The 14,661-nt window shown below is 35.8% G+C and overlaps 1 protein-coding gene across 2 annotated transcripts in view; it reads left to right on the top strand.

Moving 5' to 3' along the window:
- The first annotated feature begins 704 nt into the window (after positions 1–704).
- Positions 705–14,661, top strand: part of C17H8orf88 (chromosome 17 C8orf88 homolog) — a 40,308-nt gene continuing 26,351 nt past the window's right edge. The window contains exons 1-5 of one of the 2 annotated variants that reach the window (XM_060127432.1): positions 705–858; positions 7,424–7,522; positions 10,234–10,307; positions 10,519–10,545; positions 11,388–11,560. In XM_060127432.1, coding sequence (XP_059983415.1) covers positions 7,450–7,522; positions 10,234–10,307; positions 10,519–10,545; positions 11,388–11,560 — 347 coding nt within the window. In that variant the 5' untranslated portion in view covers positions 705–858; positions 7,424–7,449. The remainder of the gene's footprint in view (positions 859–7,423; positions 7,523–10,233; positions 10,308–10,518; positions 10,546–11,387; positions 11,561–14,661) is intronic. The other variant, XM_060127433.1, reaches the window with a different exon arrangement.

The following is a 14,661-nucleotide window of genomic DNA, read 5'->3' as shown; positions in this document are numbered from 1 at the left end:
TTTGTTCACCAGCCCAGGGGCCCACCGGATTGTGAGCCCTGTAATTACACCCGTGTTCACCCGTGTTCCGCCTCCACGTCCCCCTAGTATAGTGGTAGTACCAAGTGGGGACTCTCAAAAATAACAGTGAAAAATTGAGTAAAAGAATAAAAGTGAAAATTAAAAATAAAGGATTCGGATTCAGATGGAGTCGCCTCAACGAATTTTGTTCCTTTCAAGACGGCAGTCTGTGTGCGATATGTATTCCTGTCAGAAGTTAACCATTTCCCTTATTCCATAACAGCCCGAATCCTAGCACCACTTAGACTCAGGCCAGGGACAGCTGCCAGCGCCTGCGGGATCCGCCGGCAGCTCCGACGCGGGAGGGGCTCAGTCGTCAGCTCACCGGAGGCCTCGCTCATAGAGGCTGCATAGCTCACAGACGCTGCCTGGAGTCCGCCGCCCGGCATCGCGCAGAGGTCTCGTCTCGCGCCTCCCCGTGTCGGGCAAGCAGGACCGCCGGCTGGGGTCCCAAAGGCACCTCGGCGAAGCCTCCGCACCACGCGCGGCTCCCGAGAGGCTGCGCCCACCCCTCGCGCCCTGCACATCCCGAGAAACGCACGCCGCCAGTTTAACGGTTCTGCTCCCGCCGGGCTGCGCCGCGCTCTGGGCCCCAGGCGCCCGAGGCCCCGCCCCGCGCCCGCCCAACGCCCCTGGGAGCCGCCGTCTGCCCCGCCCTCGTCGCCGCCACCCTGGGCCTGGAGCGGACTCGCGGCTGCAGCTGTTCACGGACGGGCAGCCGGGCGCTCGGCCGCCGCGTCTAGGGCTGAGCGCCGCGACGCGGCTGCTTGTCCCGAAATCCTCCCGGATCTTTAGGCGGTAGGTGGCCGGGGATGACGAGCCATACGGGGACAGAAGTCAGGTCCCGGGGTGTGAGGAGGCCAGTGGACGCCGTCTCCGAGGGAGGAAACGGGGGAAGTTGAGGTGAGGGAGAGAACCTCTGGGGTCAGTCGGCGCAAATCAGGCAGGGCCTCCACAGGGTCCCCAAGGTGGTTCTTAGAGTGTGAAGGGAGCGAGCAGGTCGGAAGGAAAGGGGTGGGGGCCGGTGTGGAAAACCGGGCGAGGGGCCAGTGGCCAAGGGAATTACACTGCTGAAGGGATATTGATAAAACAAAAACAAAACAAACACATACAAAGCCCCGAAAAGGAAGTGCACATCGCCCGCTGTCCCAGGACCTGGTCCTAGGTAGTGGGATGGTTTGAAGACTGTTTCCCATGCCCTAGAATCATCCTTACTAATTTTGGGCAACAGTTTGTTTTTGTTTTTGAGATTACTGTAGTTGTTTTTATTAATAATAAATAAAATTCAATAAGAAAAGAAAACCCAGTAAGAATAAAGAAGCAAAAGACATGTGTGGTCACTTCACAGAAGGAAAGCAAATGGTTAATGAACGTATTTGAGATGTTCTATGCAACTTGTATGTAAAGGTATTCTGTTTTACAAAAGTTGACATATAACATTATAATAGTTTCAGGTGTACAACATATTTGTATCAAAATTTTATAATTGCTGATATTTTAGCAAAACTAAAAAAAAAAAAAAAACCTGAAAAAGGACAGTTACATCAGTTATGACAACCACCAACACCCATTACCTGGACAGTTTTATCCCACCTCAATGTTAAATTGTGCTTGTATTGAAAGATGCTTCACAGAGAAAACAAAAATTTTGGGTCAGAAAGCATGAAATGGAAAAATATAAGGGGACACTCTAGGCTTATAACTTTTTGATATTTTAGTTTTAATTTTTCCTGCATATGGCAACACGATTTGTGGAGTATAAAGTGTCTTTCATCATGTAAGTCATAATTAGTTTATCCTGTACTCCTCTATATTTCCTTTATGTTATTTTTCATCTATCAGGTTATCAGTTTCTGCTGTTTACTTACAAGCAGCATTTGGCTTTAAGGAATCCTAACTTTGTAAAAGAGATATTTTGAAGTTGAAAATTAAGATTAAATCCTATCTGGTATAATCCTATATGGGAAATATACATGAGGTAAATGAAAGCATGGTCTTTTCACTTCTTCTCTCAGCTTATTTCTTTAATTTTATATGCTTTTATTTCTTAATTGCAGCAGAACCATCAGCAGTTTCTAAAGAAATCTAGAATTTAAGTTGTAAATTTTAAGTATAATATTCAGCTTTTAAGTATAATACATATTATGTTTCATATATCTAATCCATTCTGTGGATTAAAATGGCAGTGTACCATGTCTGCAGAGTGAGGAAAGCATAGTAATCCCACAATTTATTTAGTAGTTGAAGAAAAATTGAAAATTGAGGAAATGAAAATTATTAGCACACACCACTTTATTCAGCAAGGTTTTATACATAAATGTTCCTTCTCATAATTAATTTTTTTTCCATACAAATAGTGTCCACATGGAATAGTGGAGAGTGAGGTGTCTTTACTTACCAAACACACAAGTTTAGAGACAAGGGCGTGAACTTTATAGTCGGAACCTCATTTGTACCAATTACTAACCGTGTGAACTTGAGCACATCTCTTATTTTTCTTAGCCTCAGGTTTCTCATCTGTAAAGTAGCTAATAATGATTTTCTACAACAGTTAATGTATGGCTCAAAATTAAATGAGATAGTATATGTAAAGCATTTAACATGTAGTAGGATCTCAAAAAATGGAGTTTTAATTAAAAAAGAATAGGATATATTGGGTAAAGAAAATTTGCCCCAATTGATCAGTATATATACTTATCTCATGGTACTATATTTTAGAAAATTTTAGGTTAATTTGTAATTTCAGAATTGATGGGCCCTTATATTTAGTTTGATATATTTTTTTAAACAAACAACCTAAGATATAGTTAGTATTCTAGATGAAGAATAGCACTTACACAGGTTTCCTGACTTGCAAACCAGTGTTCTGTTCATACCACTTGGCATTTTAAGATGATTTGTGTAAACTTGAAAAACAACTTTAGTTAGTAACCATTTCTCAGCATGTGTTAATATAATGAATTTTTGAGACATTGGATCAAAATGTCCTTTAAAAATATTTATACCACAAAACTATATATTTACATTTCAAAGACAACTTTATGACAGGCCCACTACTTGCTACCCAATGTTGTAGGTAGGGTTATGTTTTTTTTGCAACTGTTCTTTGTAACACTTGATATCATAAATGCCTAACCTAGGTAGCTTCAAAGGAAAGGAGTTCTACATTCAATGAGTGAGCAGACATTAGAGTTTAAGATTGAAGTTATTTTATATGCTGACTGTGTCGTTCAGCTGTCTTTATTTGTAACCCAGAGAATTAGGCTTTGGTTTGTGGAGCCCTGTCCTTCATAGATTCTGATCCTAGATCAGTTTTACAATAATTGCTTATTATTGTATAAGGTAAATACTTTTCCATTAATAACACTGTTTAAGACATGATGCTGTTATATAGTATGCATCCCAAACTTATTCCCTATAATGTCACTGTCTCTATGCAGACATAGTTTACTTTAATAATTTCCTTAACTGATGTGGATTTATGTATCTGGGGACTTTGCTGTAGTTTTCATACTACAAATTGAAAGGGTAGGTGGTACTGAAAAATCTTTTCGTTTGTTTGCTTGTTTATTTACATGTGTTGTAAAATCATATAAGAGTTCTGTAACTCCCCAACTCTTGAAAACTGTGGATTTGCATTGAATACTGGGGATTTGCATTGCTCAGCAACTGGAAAGACTTTACAACCTACCAACTCGATTTCAGCTGAGCAATGAAAAATAAAAAAGTGTGTGCCAAAGTACTCTATTGTATTCTTTTCATATGGGAAACAGGATGGAAAATTACTACTACTAGTATTAGTGTCCTAATTAAAATGGCTAGGATAAACATTAAGTAATGCAATATTAGACTGTTCTTTGGTCCATATTAAAATATTCCCTTCCACATAGAAAATATTCAATAAATATTTGAAGTGGGTTTTTTTGCTACATATGCTTATAACTTTTTTTTTCCTATTATATCAAAGTAGTGCATTAGTTTTGTTTAGAAGGTTGTTAATCACTGTGCTGAAATACCAGTTAACATACACATTACAAATCTAGATGGGTGTTAACTTAGAGTACTGGCTTGCATCTCTCCGAATTTCAAGAAAAAGTAACTATTTTGTGCTTAGTTATCATTGCTAACTTTGAGAGATTGTTTATAAATTTATGATTTTAACACTTGAATTATGTCCAAAGGCATTTTTTTAAGATGAAAGCATTTCTTTGGAGCATAAAGAAAGTGATTAACCCTATTTTATACTTAGGGAAACAGTCACTTAGACCAACCTCTGCTTAAAATCATGGGTTACAATCAATTTCTGGATGAGCAAGTGCAAAATCAGGTGGAGTTTTACTTTTGACTTTGTCTTGATAGGTATCAAAATTTGGAAAGCTTTTGGTCCATTCAGGCATCAGAAGATTTTCATTAAATAGGAGGTATTTAAATTTATAGATTTATTTAGTAAAACTAATTATGTTGCAGCTACTAAGATACAAAGATAAATAAAGCCTAGTTTTTTTGGCTTAAACTAACTCACAGTCTAACCAATTAGGCATATAATAGATTTTTTGTATGATACATTTTAGAAAAATTAATAGGCAAAATATTGGGTTGGTCAAAAATTCATTCAGCTTTTTCATAAGAAGTCATGGAAAAACCCGAATGAACTTTTTGGCCAACCCAATACAATATGGACCACTGGAGGAAGAAAGAAAAATCATTATTGTTGCTACCACTATTGTTATTTTACTATCAACTATTTGTTAGGAACTAGAGAACTTCATGTGAACCAGTTTATTTAATGTTAGCGTTGAGACATGAGGATACTTTCCACGGAAGTAGAGGGAACTTGACCTTGGCTTTGAAGGATGAATAGCAATTTGGGAGAAGAGCAGCAGGGAGAGTGAGGGAACTCCAAACAGAGCACCTGAATATATATGATGAAACAAAATAACATTTATGAATTCAACAACTTATTGAACGTGTACTGTGTATTAGACACTGTGCTAGCCATTAGAGATATACCTGAGTGATAGAGCTATAATTTTATAGTCAGATAATAGGTATTTGAAACTAATGCAACACACTGGAAGAGGATACAGGGGTGATTTATGAGCACATAAGAAGGGTACTTAATGAAACTTGGACAGTTCTGCCTGTGTGGGAGGTGGAAAGAGAATATGGGGCTAGCTTGATCATAGCATCTTGTCCAAAAGCATGGGGGTGAGCATACCCATCACTTTTTAGACTCATGACCTTGGGCAAGTTACCTGATTTCCCTAAGCCTTCTCTGTAAAATGAGGATAAAAAAATGATAAAATTAACATTTATTTAACTTTTACTATGTACCAGGCATTGTGCTAATGCTTTATACAGATTTTCTTTTTTAGTCTTCACATCAAACTTAGGAGATAGGGGTTATTGTTTTCCATAATTACATAACTAAGTGGTGGAGCTATGATAAGAACCTAGGTAGGCTGACCCAAGACCTGAGCTCTAGCTGTTAATAGTGCCTAATTTATAAAGTTGTTCTGAATATTAAATAATATGACATAGGTAAGTGGTTTACTGTGTATGACACATGGATGTTGGGTCCTGTTTCTGTTAATAATTCAGGAGGTGATGGGGTACTGAAGTTTTTTAAGCAGGTATGTGTGTAAGGAGATCATAGTTTGGAGACTATATTCACCCATTTGTTCAGCAGATGCTTGTTTTACACCTACTTTGGATCCATTCCAAGTACTGAGTTAGTTGTAGGGGACACAGGAGGAATGAAAATATTGTTCCTCACTTTAAGAAGACTCTGTTCCTCACTTTTGCCGTATGGAAGACAAATCAGCCATTATAGTGTGGTATATAGTATAGTATAGTACAGTGTTCTCTAAGTGGCATGATAAGGGCATATTCACTGTGTCCCAGGTACATAGGTACATAGGGAGAGGGAGTATTTAAATCAGTCTAGGTGTTCAGGGAGATGAATTAAGAACTACTGTGGGACTAAAAGAGTAGTGGTGGGAGTAAAGAAAATATATTTTAGAGATATTTTGGAAGTAGAATGGATAGGAATTAGAGACTGATTATGGTGTGGGGGCTCTAATATAGACAAATTTAAGGTGTCTTTAACTGAGGGTGATATGAGGGAGTTGGTGATGACTTAAGGAATACAGGAGGAGGGACATCTTTGGAGTCAAAGTAATGAATTTGATTTTTTTTATAGTAATAGCATGTATTTAGCACTTGCCTTGTGCCAAGTAGTCTTTTTTTTCTTCTTAACATCTTTATTGGAGTATAATTGTTTTACATTGTTGTGTTAATTTCTGCTGTATAACAAAGTGAATCAGCTATACGTATGCATATATCCCCGTATCCTCTCCCTCTTGCATCTCCCACCCACCCTCCCTATCCCACCCCTCTAGGGGGACACAAAGCACTAAGCTGATCTCCCTGTGCTATGCGGCTGTTTCCCACTAGCTATCTATTTTACATTTGGTAGTGTATATATGTGAATGCCACTCTCTCACTTTGTCCCAGCTTACCCTTCCCCCTCCCCGTGTCTTCAAGTCCGTTCTCTACATCTGCATCTTTATTCCTGTCCTGTCCCTAGGTTCTTCAGAACCTTTTTTTTAGATTCCATATATATGTGTTAGCATATGGTATTTTTCTCTTTCTGACTTACTTCACTCTGTATGACAGACTCTAGGTCTGTCCACCTCACCACAAATAACTCAATTTCATTTCTTTTTATGGCTGAGTAATATTCCATTGTATATATGTACCACATCTTCTTTATCTATTCATCTGTCGATGGATGCTCAGGTTGCTTCCACGTCCTGGCTATTGTAAATAGTACTGCAATTTTGGATATGTTAAACTTGAGGTACCTATAGTAAAATATAAATGGAAATATCTTTTGGCAATTAGAAAGATAAAACTGGAATTTAAAAGAGAGGTAGATGCTGGATGTGTAAATTAGGGCATATTTATCATGCAGATAGGTATTTGCAATCATAAGAATAGATGAGAGTAGCTAAGAGGACCAAAGCCAAATTTGGACGAATCCCTAAGTTTATTTGGAGAAAAGTAGGAATCAGCTAAGGAAGTTAGAAGAGGCAGTCAAAGAAATAGGAAACAAAACTTAAAGAAAAGAGTCAGGAGAGTTAAGGGAGGAAAATGTTTTAAAGAGGGAATATTCAGTTGTGACAGATGCTGTAAAGGGGTCTATGGTTTGTTGCATGTTATTTTAAATGCTTTGTTTTGTGTTTTCCACCTTAACTTATAAAATAATTCTCTTCAAATGAATGTCGTGGTTATTTGTATATATGTTAAAGCAACTTGATTATCTTGTCTAGAAGATAAAATGTATTTTTCCCGCCTAAAGTATGGAACCTCAAGGTCTTTGAGACAATGGAAACCAAAAAATTGATTGGTAAACCACTTCAACCAGCAAGACCTGTTCGTCATCTGACTTCTCCTCCTGGTGAGTAATCTAGGGTACACATTTTAAAAAATTAATTGGTTAATGGCTAATTAGTATTTGAAAGGCCAAATAATATATAAATAATATGTATATACAATATATAAGTAAATAAATATATAAATGGTGGGTGTTTAAAAAATAATGAAAACCAATGATCTCCACTGTTTGAAGAATTTAGAAGTATTACCAAGAGAAGGATTCTTTTTTTATTGAAATATAGTTGATTTACAATATTGTGTTAGTTTCAGGTATACAGTAATGATTCAGTTATATACATATATATATATATATCTATCTTCAGATTATTTCCATTATAGGTTATTATAAGATTGAATATAGTTAATTGTGCTATACAGCAAATCTTTGTTGCTTATCTATTTTGTGTATAGTAGTTTGTATCTGTTAATCCCGTACTCCTAATTTATCCCTCTGCTCCTCCCTTTCCCATTTGGTAATCATAAGTTTATTTTCTATGTCTGTGAGTCTGTTTTATAATAGATTCATTTGTATTATTTTTTAGATTCCACATGTAAATGGTATCATATATTTATCTTTGTCTGATTTACTTCACTAAGTATAATATTTTCTAGGTCCATTCATGTTGCTGCAAATGGGACTATTTCATGCTTTTTTATGGCTAATATTCCATTGTGTATATATCACATCTTCTGTTGATGGGAACTTGGGTTGTTTCCATATCTTGGCTATTGTAAATAGTGCTGCTATGAACATTGGGATGCATGTATCTTTTTGAATTAGAAATTTTGTCTTTTCTGGATATATACCCAGGAGTGGGATTGCTAGATCATATGTTAACTCTATTTTTAGTTTTTAAGGAACCTCCATACTGTTTTCCATAATGGCTGCACCCATTTACATTCCCACCAACAGTGTAGGAGGGTTCCCTTTTCTCCACACCCTCTCCAGCAATTATTATTTGTAGGCTTTTTTTTTTTTTTTTGTGGTATGCGGGCCTCTCACTGCTGTGGCCTCTCCCATTGTGGAGTACAGGCTCCGGACGCGTAGACTCAGCGGCCATGGCTCATGGGCCCAGCCATTCTGCAGCAAGTGGGATCCTCCCGGACCGGGGCACGAACCCGTGTCCCCTGCATCGGCAGGCGGACTCTCAACCACTGCGCCACCAAGGAAGCCCTATTTGTAGACTTTTTGATGATGGTCATTCTGACCTGTGTGAGATGATACCTCATTGTGGTTTTGACTTACATTAAGAAAATTCTTAATGGTCTACCAGACCAGCAAAGGTGGGAAGAACCTGTGTATTTTTTTTGCCTGAGAGCAACTTGTGTATCTTTTTTTTTTCATGTCTCATTTTCATGGTTAACAACTGGCTTCTGCTCAGAATGATACTCTCAATACAAATTGTGTCCTGTGATTATGATCACTGCAGAGCAGTCATCTGGAGAGAGCATTAGACTTTAAAAAATATACCTAATTGAAAAAAATTAGTACCAAGCAACACTTACAGATTAAGGCTGTGCTTGAGCTGGAACATAAAATCTAATTTTTCAGGAAATCTAAATTTTCTAAAATATTTTCTTTTGCCCATAAAACTAAACTTTTGGACAAATTCTTGAAATACTTGGTATTTAATTTCTAAATTTTTTATTATTATTTTCATTACTAGTATATATATTTATATTTTATGTATATTTGTCTATACATATGTACATAAAATATAAAAGTTATTTAAATTCTGTTTAGTCCATGTGTTCAACTGAATAACTGGCTACTTAGAAAAGGGAAAATATAGCCCTTTTACTGGGTACAAAGATGAATCAGAAAATATAGAAATGACACAGCTCCTCAGTCCTCCATTTTTTCTCCTATCTTTGGTTCCTACAAAGAAGATTGTCTCTACTTTGGTAATGTTTCCTTTGAAGATGGCTGTGACTTAGGACAGACAAAATGAAATTAAGGGATCTTCTGGACCATAGTTTAGCAATGCTGAAGCTGTATCCTTCTGGTGCACTGAAGAAGCAGTTGTGTAGGGCGAAGTCTCAGATTTTTTCCTAAAGCGAGGGAAATAAAACCATTGGCAGCCGCTTCTTTCTGTGACTAGCCTTTTTACAGTACTCGTCCCTCCCTCATTTGTACAGGTTCAGTTTTCCACTGATCCTTTCCCTTGAAGGCTATTTCAGGGGTAGGTAGGAGTGGGCTGGTAGCCCTGATCTCTCATTTAATTATATCCTCTTAAGATCTGGACAGGAGTAGGGGTTTATTAAGCAGAAAAGTTAAGTAAATCAGAAATTAATTTTAGCCTTTCTCAGCATACTTCTGTACTCTCTGGACAACTCACATCCTCAAAGAAATCTACTTTTTCTTCAAGACCCAGATTGAATTATTTCTTTTCGTGAAGCCTTAGTTGATACCCCCAAAGCCCACTCTACTCTCCCCTGGTATCTTCTCTGTACCTGTCACATAACTTATTTTTATTATAGTCATTATTTATGAGCTTCTTTTTTAAAAATAAGCTATGAACTCTTTTATCTCTGAGCTTTTTTCATGCTTATAAACCCACCTCCTAACATGATGGCTGACATTTCATTGTGTTGAGTAAATGAACTATCAGAAAACATTTCAAAACAGTGCCTAGAATATCCTAGGTACTTAAGGTTTTTAGGTGGTGGTATACCATTTATTGAAGTAATAGATATTTAAAACGTTTTTTTTTTTTTTTCCTCTCCTAACAGGAACAGTATTCCCTTTCAACTTCCAAAACGAATATCCATGCAACACCCAGTACTTACAAAGTGGAGTTAGCAGAGTAAGTCTTAGAAGTTATGATAAAATAAAGCATTACGACTGGAAAGTAACATTTGTTAGATGGCTGTTGTGTGCCAGGTACTATACTAAGTGCTTTATATACTTTTTAAAAGTTATGATCTATTTCAAGCATATATTAAAGAGAATAAACACTTATTAATACCCATTGCTCACCGTTTTCAAATCTAAATATTTTATTTTATTTGTTTTAGAAAATGTTAAAGCAAAAAACCTTACAGGTAAAATTTTAAAAACCTATATATCCCTGCACCATCCCATTTCCTTCCCATACTTCCCCAAGATAACTGTCCTCAATTTATTATTGTTTTCGTGAATGTATTAGTACTTTTGCTATAACAAATAGAATTGTTTTAACTGTTCTACAATTTTATATAAATAATATTTTACCTACACATATTCTGCTATGTTTTTTCACATTTAGGTTTATATTTAAAATTTTCTAATTTAATTTTTTGACTAAATAAAATAGTCACAAATTTAAAAATTCAAAATATACAAAATGACATTTAGTGAAGTTTCCCTCCAATCTCTATCCCCCAGTCACCTATTTCCTCTGATCAGAAGTAACCATTGTACCCCTTTCTTATCTAGAAACTTTCAGAAATACATTATGCATAGACAAGCATAAATATATTTACAAATGGAATACTAGGCAACTGTTAAAATGAGTAAAGCAGTTCAATATGTGCTGATACAGAATAATCTCTTTATATATATATATATTAAGCTACCACATTTCTTGTTCCATTTTCTGTCATGGGCATGACACTTGTTTCTGTTTTATAATAGAAATAGAAATATTTTATAATAAATGCTACAATAAACACCCATCTATATGTTATGTTTAATACATGTTTGAGAGGTTCTCAGTAGTATAAACCTGGAGTAGAATTGCTATATACTGTCAAATTTCTCTCCAAAGTGATTTGTACAAGCAATGCATGAAGTACTCTGATTTTTCTGCATCCTTACCCTGTTATTGTCAGACTTTCACTCTTTTTTTTTTTTTTGCGGTACGCGGGCCTCTCACTGTTGTGGCCTCTCCCGTTGCGGAGCACAGGCTCCGGACGTGCAGGCTCAGCGGCCATGGCTCACGGGCCCAGCCGCTCCGCGGCATGTGGGATCTTCCCGGACCGGGGCACGAACCCGTGTCCCCTGCATCGGCAGGCGGACTCTCAACCACTGCGCCACCAGGGAAGCCCGTGACTTTCACTCTTTTTTCATGTTTAATGGGTGAGAAATGTATCTTGTCGGTTTTAATTTTTAATTCTTTATTACTTTGAGTGCAGCATCTTTTCTTATGTTTAATTTGGCCATTTGGTTTTTCTCTTTTGTGAATTATCAGTTCATATCATTTGCCCATTTCTCTTTGTCTATGAGAGAATTGTTTTTTGTGTGTGTGTGTGTTTTTTTCAAACTTTAAAATTTTAATGTAGTCATATTTTAAATTTTTTATGATTTCATTCTTTGTGTCATTGTTTATGAAGTTTTCTCATCCCTAAGATCAAAGGATATTTTTCCTACATATTCTTCAAAAAGATTTAAAGTTTTTCTTTAATATTTAAGTGTATAGTCTACCTGAAGTTAATTTTTGTATGATATAGATAGAAATCTATTTTTTTCATATAGAAGACCAGTTGTAAAGCACAATTCATTGAATGATCTATTCTTTCCATTCAGATTTATGCCATCTTTACTGTATAAGTTTTCAGATAAATAGGGCCTGTTTCTGGACTCTTAATTCTTTTCCATTGATCTATTTGTGTATCTCTGTGTCAGTACCATGATATCTTAATTACACTTGCTTTATATTAATTTTTTAAGCCATTGTAATGTTTTGTTTTATCTGTTCCAGTAGTTAGCATTTCCCTAATTAATACAATAATAATATTCATACCTCTCTTTGGAACCCTTGACCTTCTTTTAGAAACTTTATAAGTAAAAAGGAGTATATTAATATTGTAAATTTTATAGAGAAAAATCAGTTAATTAGATATACTTCTAAGTTTAAAATTTTGTCTACTGCTTCAGTTATAATGCAAAAGTGACCAGACTCTATGTCAGAGATATATCACATAATTTATAATGAAGGACACTTTTTACTAACTCTCTGTATTTTTTTAAACCAACTTTATTAAGGTATAATTTACATACAGAAAAATGAACCCATTTGTTCAAAGAGTTTTGATAAATATATACCTCATGTAACTAACCCCACAATGAAGCTATAGAGCTGTAGTTTCATCTTCCCCCAAAATACTCTTTTATTCCTTTATAGTCATTCACCATCCCCACTTCCACTAATCCTAGTGCTCCCTCCTCCAGGCATCTGCTGATCTGCTTTCTTTAACTATACATTAGTTTTGGCTGCTCTAAAATTTCATATAAATGAAATCACACAGTCTATATTCTTTGGTGTTAAATTTTTTTTTGCGGTACGCGGGCCTCTCACTGTTGTGGCCTCTCCCGTTGCAGAGCACAGGCTCTGGACGCGCAGGCTCAGCGGCCATGGCTCACAGGCTTAGCCGCTCTGCGGCATGTGGGATCTTCCCAGACCGGGGCACAAACCCATGTCCCCTGCATTGGCAGGCACTCTCAACCACTGCACCACCAGGGAAGCCCTGGTGTTAGATTTTTTTTGCTCAGCATAATGTTTTTGAGATTCTTCCATGTCCTTGTAGATAGCAGTAGTTGGTTTGTTTTTAATTTGGAATAGTATTCTGCTGTGTGAATATAGGACAATTTATTTATTCCTCAGTTGATGGACATTGGATTGTATCTAGTTTTGGGATGTTATGAATAATGCTGCTGTGGGTAATTGTGTTCACGTCTTTGTGCGGACATGCACACAATACCCAGGAGTGGAATTGACGGATCATATGTTAAGTTGGTTTAGAAACTGCCAAAATGTTTTCCAAAGTGGTTGTACCTTCTTACATTCCCACTAGTAGTGTGTGAGGTACCAGTTGCTTCACATCCTTGTCAACACTTGGTATAGTCAGTCTTCATTTTTAGTCATTTTAGTGTGTGAGTAGTTGTATCTCATCGTATTTTATATTTGCATTTTCCTAATAATTAATGAGATTGAGCATTTTATCATGAGTTTATTTATCATCTGTAGTTTTCTTTTTTCTTTTTGGTGTCTGTTCAGATCCTTTGCATGTTTCTAATATTTGAGTTGTCTTTTTATTCTTTTATTTTAAAAAATTATTTTAAAAGATAATATACAAAAGCAAATCACTATATCCTATATGTGTGAATTTATTTCTAAACTCTATTATGTTCTACTGATTTATATGTCTGTTTTTTTCTATTGAGATATAATTGACATATAATGTGTAAGTTTAAGGTATAGAATGTGATGATTTAATCCATGTGTATGTTGTAAAATGTTTACCACAATGGGTTCAGTTAACATATCCTTCATTTCACATAATCACTGTTTTGTTGTTGTTGTTTTGTTGTAGTGAGAACATTAAGATATACCCTCTTAGCAGCTTTCAATATACAATATAGTATTGTCAACTATAGTTATCATGCTATATACTAGATTCCCTATATGTCTATCTCTTGGTCACCATCACACTTTACAGACTGCTGTAGCTTTCTGATAAGTCTTGAAATCAAGTAATGAAAGTTCATTAACTTTATTCTTTTTCAAATTTGTTATTCTGGGTCCTCTGCATTTCCATATAAGTTTTAAATGAGGCTGTCAATTTCTAGAAAAGAGCCTATTGGAATTTTGATTGAGTTTAAAAATTAATTTGAAAAGAATTAACATCTTAATTTTGAGTTTTTGATCCATAAACATGACATTTCTCTCTGTGCTTTGTTTTTTTCAGCATAGGGGTCTTGAGCATCTTTTGTCAAATTTATAAACATTTTGTATTTTTTGATACTATTGTTAAGTGGTATTTTTTGTAAATTTCAAATTCCACATCTTGGATACTAGGATATAGAAATACTATTGATTTTTGTATATTGACCTTGCTAAACTCACTTAGATCTCATAGCCTTTTTGTAGTGTATTCCCTCCCATTCTTGCTCTATTGTCATAATTTTACTTTAGCTTGTGCTATAAATACACAGCACATTGCTACTATTTTTGCTTTTGTATATTATATTTTAAAATAATTTTTTAAAATAAAAGAATTAATTTTATTTTACCTTCATTTATTCCATTTCCAGCACTCTTAATTTCTTTGTGTAAATCCATGTTTATTACTGGTATTATCTTTCTTCTGCCTGAACAACTTCTTTTAATCTGTTTTTTTAAATTATTACCTCATAAATAAGCACTTGAAAACTTTGGCTTAACAACAACTTATTATCTT

This window comes from Lagenorhynchus albirostris, chromosome 17, assembly GCF_949774975.1.
Source record: "Lagenorhynchus albirostris chromosome 17, mLagAlb1.1, whole genome shotgun sequence".
Classification (NCBI taxonomy): Eukaryota; Metazoa; Chordata; class Mammalia; order Artiodactyla; family Delphinidae; genus Lagenorhynchus; species Lagenorhynchus albirostris.
The sequence above is the reverse complement of the archived record's forward strand: the minus strand, read 5'-3'. Positions and strand labels throughout refer to the sequence as shown.